The sequence below is a fragment of the Eurytemora carolleeae genome, unplaced genomic scaffold (assembly GCF_000591075.1).
Source record: "Eurytemora carolleeae unplaced genomic scaffold, Eaff_2.0 scaffold1868, whole genome shotgun sequence".
Taxonomy (NCBI): Eukaryota; Metazoa; Arthropoda; class Copepoda; order Calanoida; family Temoridae; genus Eurytemora; species Eurytemora carolleeae.
Window position 1 is genome coordinate 475 of NW_019397769.1, and position 9,639 is coordinate 10,113.

General features: G+C 32.1%; 1 protein-coding gene across 1 annotated transcript in view; it reads right to left on the reverse strand.

Annotated features, from left to right (window-relative positions):
* Positions 1-1,177: 1,177 nt before the first annotated feature.
* Positions 1,178-9,639, reverse strand: part of LOC111715843 (vascular endothelial growth factor receptor 3) — a gene marked incomplete at its 3' end in the record, with an annotated part of 10,651 nt that continues 2,189 nt past the window's right edge. Inside the window, 10 exon segments of the mRNA XM_023491231.1 lie at positions 1,178-1,228; positions 2,311-2,353; positions 2,746-2,822; positions 3,647-3,695; positions 4,365-4,466; positions 4,717-4,786; positions 5,163-5,196; positions 6,896-7,199; positions 8,253-8,355; positions 8,671-8,786. Of these exon segments, the coding sequence (XP_023346999.1) occupies positions 1,178-1,228; positions 2,311-2,353; positions 2,746-2,822; positions 3,647-3,695; positions 4,365-4,466; positions 4,717-4,786; positions 5,163-5,196; positions 6,896-7,199; positions 8,253-8,355; positions 8,671-8,786 (949 nt within the window).

Below are 9,639 nucleotides of genomic sequence, written 5' to 3' on the forward strand. Positions count from 1 at the left end.
AAAATTCAGTGCATTAAAGAGATGATCACTTTAGAATTGCAGGAAATAAATGTTCCAACTCGTGATTTGGGCCAGAACTAACTAAAGCGAAGTACATCCTGCAGTCTGTATTGACAAGTTTCATTTTTTGATCTTTACTTCAAAATCTGTAAAAGAAAGTGTGATAGCCATTTAAGACGTTTTTAATCAAAATAAAAGGCGCTGGCCTATTATAAAAAGGTATAAAAGCGAAAATACAAAAATCTTCATTTAACTGACTTATTACCAGGACCCCTAGTTTACCGTGGACAACACAGCAGACTGATAAGTTCCTCATTAAAGCATTTGTGGCATTGTGCCCATACTACTGTAAAGCTATTATCATGATTTGGAACTTTCTCGTCTGTATTGAAAGCATTCATTATTTGTGAATAAAACTGAAGATATCCTACTAGTTATTTGTATGAACCAAGTTCAATAATGCGTAGATGAAGCAGGAACCGAGTTTAAACCAGGAAGAATATCTGAATTGTACTTAACTAGGTTTTTAGGGCGCTTCGCGCCCATCTTCTATTTAAATTGTAAACATGTTCTTTTTGTTTACATTTTAAAACAAAGAAGAACAAATTTTTGCGGATCTAAAAAAAAAATTCGCGGATTTTCAACAATTTAAATTTTTTACAAAATTGAAAACCTTTAAAAAACATTTTTAAAAAATTTTTATCATTCATAAACCTTCCCTATGGTCATGTGATGTCCCACAAAAAATTTGGGCCCGATCGGTTCAGCCGTTTTGACGTTTATTGGATACAAACAAACAAACAAACAGTACTTAAAGGAGTTAGAGAATATACTTCAGTCCCGCATACCATCTCACGGGGTTCACATACACATACACTTGTTGTGCTAGTTATGCATTTAGGTACCTTCCCACTAGACTTTTGTTGCGTATATACTATATATAACTAGAGAAAAGTCAAATTAAGTTCGTCCTAGTTCTTTCATTTTTTAAAATGTCGCGACTTAGGAAGTTTAAATTTTCAATTGTCAGAACAAAAAAATTTACGCCACGTTTTTAGAAATAGTCACTAATCAGCTAAAAATAACAACATCCTTCGCGGTCTTTTCATGATAAATTGGAAAGAAAGAAGACGACCATAATTCTACTGTTTTCAGGGTTCCACTGTAACACAAATACCTTGAAATTTGAGAGCCATCACTTTGACCCGTTCCATAGGCGCCTTCCGATCTATACAACAGAAAGGTAAAAATAGAAAGACAATTTTTTAACTTTTAGTTTAGTAAAAAACCTTTTTTTACAACTATAGAGAAAACAATAATATTCATAGTTTTTAAAAACGCGGCCTGAAATAATAATAACAATAACTTAATTGCTTAAACCTTCAGGATTTTTTTAATTTATAAATATAAAAATGCATAATAGTTGAACAGATTTAATGAATTGAGCTAGGTCTAGAGACGGTTCAACCTCGTATCTTGAATCGGTGATTCAGGAATTTTTCATGTATTAAAGATGTCAACTCCACATCAGCACTACAGATAGTTAGTTGAATCGACGGTAGGTAGTTCAGCGACCTAGCTCAGATTCGTTTAATAGGGTCCCATGTTCCATAGATGTAAAATCCACATCAGCACTACATATAAGTAGTTGAATCGACAGTAGGTAGTTCAGCGACCTATCTCAGGTTTGTTGAATTGGGTCCCATGTTCTATAGATGTAAAATCCACATCAGCACTACATATAAGTAGTTGAATCGACAGTAGGTAGTTCAGCGACATAGCTCAGGTTTGTTGAATTGGGTCCCATGTTCTACAGGTGTAAAATCCACATCAGCACTACATATAAGTAGTTGAATCGATAGTAGGTAGTTCAGCGACATAGCTAAGGTTTGTTGAATTGGGTCCCATGTTCTATAGATGTAAAATCCATATCAGCACTACGTATAAGTAGTTGAATGGACAGTAGGTAGTTCAGCGACCTAGCTCAGATTCGTTGAAAAGGGTCCCATGTTCTATAGATGTAAAATCCACATCAGCACTACATATAAGTAGTTGAATCGACAGTAGGTAGTTCAGCGACCTAGCTCAGATTCGTTGAATAGGGTCCCATGTTCTATAGATGTAAAATCCACATAAACACTACATATAAGTAGTTGAATCGACAGTAGGTAGTTCAGCGACCTATCTCAGATTCGTTGAATAGGGTCCCATGTTCTATAGATGTAAAATCCACATCAACACTACATAAAAGTAGTTGAATCGACAGTGGGTAGTTCAGCGACCTAGCTCAGATTCATTAAATTTGTTTACCTGTAAATTCTCTCCTGATTATCTCCACCCAAATCATTATAGCCTAATTCAAATATATAGTGTTTTTTTATATGTCTAAACAAACTTTATTTTTGTGGTTTCAAGCTTTTCGTATCAAACGTGAACAGGGTGGACTTTACACAGCTGATCCGTTAATTGTGCCCCTTGAAATAACTAATTATTTAACGTTAAAAGCGATTTTCATTAATTCAAATTAAAATATTTATTTTCTGCCAAGTCAAGAAAGTGAATGCTAATATTTTGAAATACAAGACAGGTCAACAATCTAAAACGTTTCTGTAGATTAATGTGGATAAGTCCGACAACCTTGATCAGTTATAGGTGATATTGTGAATCAGACACTACACAGGCAGGGTCACTTGGATTTAAACCCATGGCCATGATTATAAGACAAAAATACAATTAAGGTGTTACCTCTATCTCCAATGACTAGATTAGCTCGGTCAGTCATATTTAAGTTTGAAAGCGCTGCGGTCAGATCAAACTCAACCCTTTGTTTTAAATCTTTTATTACTTAAAGGGAGTGTTTGCGAAAAATGAAAGGGGATATAGGTTGATGTTGAATACAATTCGACATCGATCGCTAATAATTTTGCGTCTATAAGGAGAAAATCGTAAAAAATAAAACTGAAACCAAGAGATCTGCAGGACCCATACAAATTCAGAGAGTTGCTTTTCCCGCTCAAATTGTAAATATTTCAATACAATTTAAAACATCCAAATGAGAAACTTATAATTTTAAGAGATACTTAAACCATGGAAATAGCTGAATAGTATATTAGCGCTCTGAGCTGAAAACTTTAGAATGGTGGATATTGAGATTAATGCTTGATCCTCTCCTTTTTCTTAATATCGAGACTAACCTAATCTTGTACTTGTATCCTGAAAAGTGTTAAAAATTCAACCAATCAGAGTCGTGTATACTGTATATGAAACCGATAAATTTGAAATTTTGCGCGCCATTTAAGATTATATACAGAAATGGGAGGAACTCTCTAATTTAGAAAAACCGGTTTTTGATGTTTCTCTACTATATCCAAGAAAGAACGGTTTAAGAAGAAAATCAAAAGTATGAATCGGGATTAAGGATATATCATTCTAAAGTTTTCAGCTCTGAGAGGATAACTTTTGTGGCTTCTAAATTGTTCTCCGAAAAGATGCCATAAAGCAAACTGCTAAAATAATATTAAAAAATAACATTCAATAACTATAACATAAGGCAACTTTTGTTGAATTTCAAATGATTAATAGATAAATCTAAAAATGTAAACATTAAGGTTTAAATTCTAGTTTTCAAGTTAAAAAGAATTTCTTCCTTTGATCCTTGTCTGAAGAAGAAGCTTCCAACCATTCCGCAGGGAAACCTGAAATACAAGGCAGGGATAAACCAGTGCTTAGGATCCATTTTATTTTGATGCGGATACGGATCCTGGATCCGCACTGGAAAAAAATTGATCCGGATCCGGATTCAGGACATGACTCCTGACTTTTTTTTTAACAAAGCAGAATTGTCAAATAATGTTTCTACTTTTCCCCCTTATTTTAAATACTAAAACTAGATGAACCATTCAGAGATCAGAAATTTTTATAATTTATCAGTTTGGATTTTGAGAGTAATTTTTTTGCATTTTTTGGTTGATATTTTACCCCTTGGATCCGAATCCGTTGATCCGGATATTTTTGTGAATCCGGATCCAGGAAGCCAAGATATACAGATCCAACAGATCCGGATCCTAAGCACTGTTAAATACAAGGCAGGGATAAAAGAGATGTAGTTTATCTAGATAGAACATCTACATTAGTACAACTACTTTCAATAATACAGAAAATAACGAGTTAAAATAGCATAGACAATTTTTTAGAAAGATATTTTCAGAAAAAACTTCTTTTCACAAAAAATCCCCCAAAGGCAATTTATTAACATAATAAGTTAAAAAAAAAAAAAAGATAAAAAGTCTTTTTTTCCAAATTGCCTGAACCTGAATTGCATTTATCATAAAAAAATATATTTTTTGCGTATCAGAGAACCCTACCTCCTCTAGCAGGGACTGCAGGGGGAAGATAACCCCTGTCAATTGGGGGCAAATACCCCCTCGAACTTTGAGGTCCCCTTCTAAGCAACTCAGGTGGTGCCCCTAAAAAAATTTCGTAAAATTAATCTTTATCACCAATTAATTAATCTTAAGCACAAAAATTATTAAAATCAAGCAAAAATTGCCTTTTAAAACAACGTTCGTTACGATTTCCATGGTTTAAAAGCTAAAAAGCTTTAATAAATTTGAAAACTGAGCAGGGAACTCTTGTGGATATCGAGATCAAAGTTCGATATCGTACACAGCGATTGGGATTATCACAGAAGTTCCCAGCTCTGAAAAAACTATATACCAATGAGTGCATTTGGATTCATCTGTGGCAGGTTCATTTCAAAATCATCCTCCGGTGGAGTCCAATATCCCTAACAAGTTTTAATTGTCAAAATTTAATAATCAAAACTAAAAAATACTAAAATAAAATCAGATTCTACTTGAGGACGTGAAACTTTTCAAATTAAATGCTTCAACATTGCGACTATTCACAAAACAGAAAAAGATTATGAAAAAATATAAAAATAATAGTTTCTTCCGAATATTCACGTGTTTCCACAAATAATCAATCGTTGGAAATTCTTATAAAATATTTGTCTTACTATATAGCAATAGTCTTCAAACAAATGTCAAAATAATTAGTTTTTTTAAATTTAAAACCATGGTTCTATCAGGTTACAGCTCACTGCATTATAGTAAAAGTGAAGAATTTAGAAAGTTTAAACTTCTAAATAGAAAATATCAAACCTGAGGTTTTTCTCCCGCATTTAAGTTTCTTCCTCTGTCACAAAACATGTTAATTGAACACAGGGATTAGAAACTTTTTCGAATCATTTCATTTAGAATTCTAGATCCTTCCTCAAACAAGAAGTCAGAACTTTAGTCTTGTTAATCTTGGGATTAAGCAATTGATCTTGCATAGACATAGCGATTAAATTAATTCCTCTGCGATATCCCTTTGTGGTCATGCCCTTGCAGGGAGAATTAAATGTAGGGATCAAAAATTTATCCTCAAACTTATAAGTGCCCATATTGGATATCAAGATCAATCGTTCAAGATTAACGATACTCCATACAAAAATTCCGACTTCAGACAATGTTGAACCCTTTCAAAACTTTCCAAGGTTTGAAAATAAATTCATTTTCTAGAATTTCATTTTCAAAACTTTCCAAGGTTTGAACATAAATTCATTTTCTAGAATTTCATTTTCAAAACTTTCCAAGGTTTGAACATAAATTCATTTTCTAGAATTTCATTTTCAAAACTTTCCAAGGTTTAAACATAAACGCATTTTCTAGAATTTCATTTTCAAAGCTTACCAAGGTTTGAACATAAATTCATTTTCTAGAATTTCATTTTCAAAACTTTCCAAGATTGGAACATAAATTCATTTTCTAGAATTTCATTTTCAAAATTTTCCAAGGTTTGAACATAAACGCATTTTCTAGAATTTCGTTTTCAAAACTTTCCAAGGTTTGAACATAAATTCATTTTCTAGAATTTAATTTTCAAAACTTTCCAAGGTTTGAACATAAATTCATTTTCTAGAATTTCATTTTCAAAACTTTCCAAGGTTTGAACATAAATTCATTTTCTAGAATTTAATTTTCAAAACTTTCCAAGGTTTTAACATAAATTCATTTTCTAGAATTTTATTTTCAAAACTTTCCAAGGTTAAATATGCTTCAGGAACACCACAGTGTAGAGACAACTGTTTTGCACGAAAAATCATAATTGGTAGGACCCCTGTTCTAGTGAACTTTTTTGTCATCATTACAAGGACTGTAAGCGTAATTTCATGTGATCCTTCATGCAAAGCTAGTAGTGCCCAATTTACAAGCTTTCTCTGATCAAGTGTGAATTATAATTCAATGTTTTTGTTTCTTTTAACAATTTATTTTCATTTGCTGTTTTTTTTTTGCTAATGTGACTTGCGGATTTCTTGTTTATAAACGAAGAAATGGAGAAACTCATAAAAATTAACATTTTTCGAGTCAAAAAAAAACGACAGTATCTTCCACATTTAAATCAGTTTAAGGTTTAGGGTATCGTTTTTAATAGATGGTCACTTAAAAAACGCATACAGTCCCTTTAAATCTCAGACAAATTGTACTAAGCTAAGCTTTGAAAGGAACATTTTTTAGTCCAGGAGGTCAATTCCAAACAAAAATAATTCGAAGAAATTTTAAACACAATTCTAATAGTTTGAGTAAAAGGTACTATTTTACTAGGGGTTAAAACAAGTTTCAAAATTCATCCATTTTTTTAATCAGATAGCAAAAATAATTTAGCATGAATAAATTTTGGAACGTTAAGCGTCTTTTTGTGTAGAAATATGTGCATTGAGGAATGATGACGATTTTAAATGTTAAAATACAATTATTGTTCGTCAAAAATTAGCAGTTTTAAAATCGAATTATTTACGTTTAAGAATGAATTATTTTTGAATTATTATTTTTTATTAATTGATGCAACTTACGGAATGCTGATTACAAGTTTAGGAGTGTCAGCGGAACCATGATTGTTGAATCCAGATTCAAGACACTGGTTGATGTTAGGCACGTTAAACTGGTTAGTAGGTCTCAAGTCACTATTTGAGTTTTTATGGTTTATTTCGCCGCTAGATGGCTCTGCAGGGTTGGATGCAATATTATGTACAGTATGTACAGCTAGAGCTAAAATCTCCGGGTTTTGATCTGAAACAGTTAGGCTGACCTGGCTGCTGTCCTCAGCTGTATTGAAACTGGCCAAACTCTCACTTCCCAGAGTATCCTGGTCAATTTCTAAAACAGGAAAAAAATCAACAAGTTTTGGCAATTTTGGTTTTCTTACTATGAAATTTGTAACTTATCAGGATCTATTTAATTTTACAAACACTTAAATGAGCTTTTAAAGTTTTAAAGCATACCATTTTCACAATATGTTTATTACCGGAAAGAGCGGAAAGAGGTTTATTAAATAATAAGTGAAAGGTGAGAAATTAAGAGTAAAGAGAAGAAACAAGATACGAAATCTTAAAAAATATTAGCTTTTTTATATTAATTAAGACATGTTTTTTTTACTAAATGTTTACCAGAGATCCATTTTAACAAAAGAAAAGACAAAATGAATTATAAAAATATTCTATGTTAAATTCAAAACAAGAGTAATCTTAAATGTAATGTTGAAAATAAAAGAATTAAGAAATTAAGTATTTGCAACAAACTCTGATTTTCTAATCATTATATCTTTGCAGCCCAATGTCGCAGATCTTAAGATATTTCAAACTGTGTATTCTATTAGATCAAATAATCTGAGTTTGAAATATCAAAGATTTCCACCATCAGGTTGTAAAAATTACAAAATTTGAGCTTTTGGTTAAGACTCAATTCCTTAATCCTGTTATTAAATATTTTACATTCATTAAGTAACAGATTGCACTCGGGAATGTTTTGAACTTCACACAATATTTCTATGATTTTTTTTTGTCTGTTCTTTTGTTTTATGAATCTGAAACTCGCTGGGATGCTTTTTGTAACAGGCTTGACTCACACTTCCGGGTTAGCGCTCAGCTGCAAGTTTTAGTAGAAGTAAATAATTCCATTTACTGATAGCTTCGATTGAAGGATTTATAACTCTGATTGATAATGAGATAGATAGAAGATAGATGTTATCGCCATACTATTTATATTGGTTCAGAATAAACAACGAACACATGACTAAACCCTGATCGGACTAGGTGCTAATGGACTCGGCATACAGAAGTGACTGGGTTAATGCTTGTGAGAACTATTAACCGAAGGGAACTCGAGCCTAATCAAATCAGATCAAGGGTTGACATCAATTATTATTATTACCGGGTTCTGAGAAGAGGATCGGATCAGTGGATCCTGGAAAGAATGGAAGAATTGAGTTCATTTCTTCATAAATACTCGCCATACTAGGTCGTACTGTCACATCCTTGGTTAACAAACTTTTATAATATAGATTCTTTTATAATATGATAATCTTATGAGGAAAAAAATGTAATAATGGAAATTCTTAAACGAGATGAAATAATCTTGATGTATTCTTTAACGAAGGCCGCAGGCCTGAGTTAAAGAATGCATCAAGATTATTTCATCGAGTTTAAGAATACCANAATTCAGGGGAAAAAGTTCCAAAAAGTTATTTGGCCGAAACCTCTCACTGAATGGCAGGTTTGGAACTTACCTCTCTTAATATTATAGACATTTTTTTTTAACAAAGAAAGCAATTTGGATGAAATAAACTTACTTTGCTCCAGCAAACGGTCATTAACTGCTCTAGAGGAGGGGGGCAGCCTGATATTGGTGGGGGCCGCTGGTCAGTGTGGATGGCCCACAGTACTCGGAGATCATTTCCACCGATTTCTTAATATCAATCATTCACAATTTGAAAATTAATTTTAAAAAATAAATAAAAAAAGAAACTAACTGTTCGCCTTAAACTAATCCTTGTATTTTTGCATGTCAAAGAACTTGACATTTTAAACTGAGAATTAGATTTATAAAAATTTGAAATGTTAAATTCTTAATTCATCCGGCTGCAAAGATTTCAAATTTGAAAATTTAGAGTTTGAGGTGAGTAATTAGGTTCTTTTTTAGAATCATTTAATGTATAAATCATTTTATCAATAACCTCAATATTGAAATAAGCGTTGTTTTTGTTGAAAAAAAATGAACTGAGCTGGCAGCTTTAGAATAGTAGATAACGAGATCAATGCTTGATCCTCTCTTTATGCTAATCTCAAGACTAATTTAGAATTAGGATTAATTTCAACAAATTAGAGATGCACTCTTAAGCTTTTAAAAAAAGATGTTATTTTTCCCGCATTTGTGGTGACATAAAAATTTAACTACAGATCGATTGAACGAACGTAAATTTTGGATTATTGTTTATTAAGACCAACATTAAACAGGAATTTAGTCCTCAAACGTAATAAAAAAATGTTTTTTTAGTAAGTTCATATTAACATGATTAAATCATATTTGTTTAAAGGGACAGTAAAGGAAAAATGAAAGGGGGTATAGGCTGAAAGCTAATCACTTTAGCTCTTGATCGCGACCCATGAAAGTTTTATCTGATGTTCCTGTCTCGAGAAACTGATATAAAACTGTGTTAAAATTATACGAAAATTCATATATGTAAAATTTTGAAAATCTGAAACTTAAATCACGTGACCAGAACTATCACCAATGGCAGAGCAGTATACTGGTCACGTGT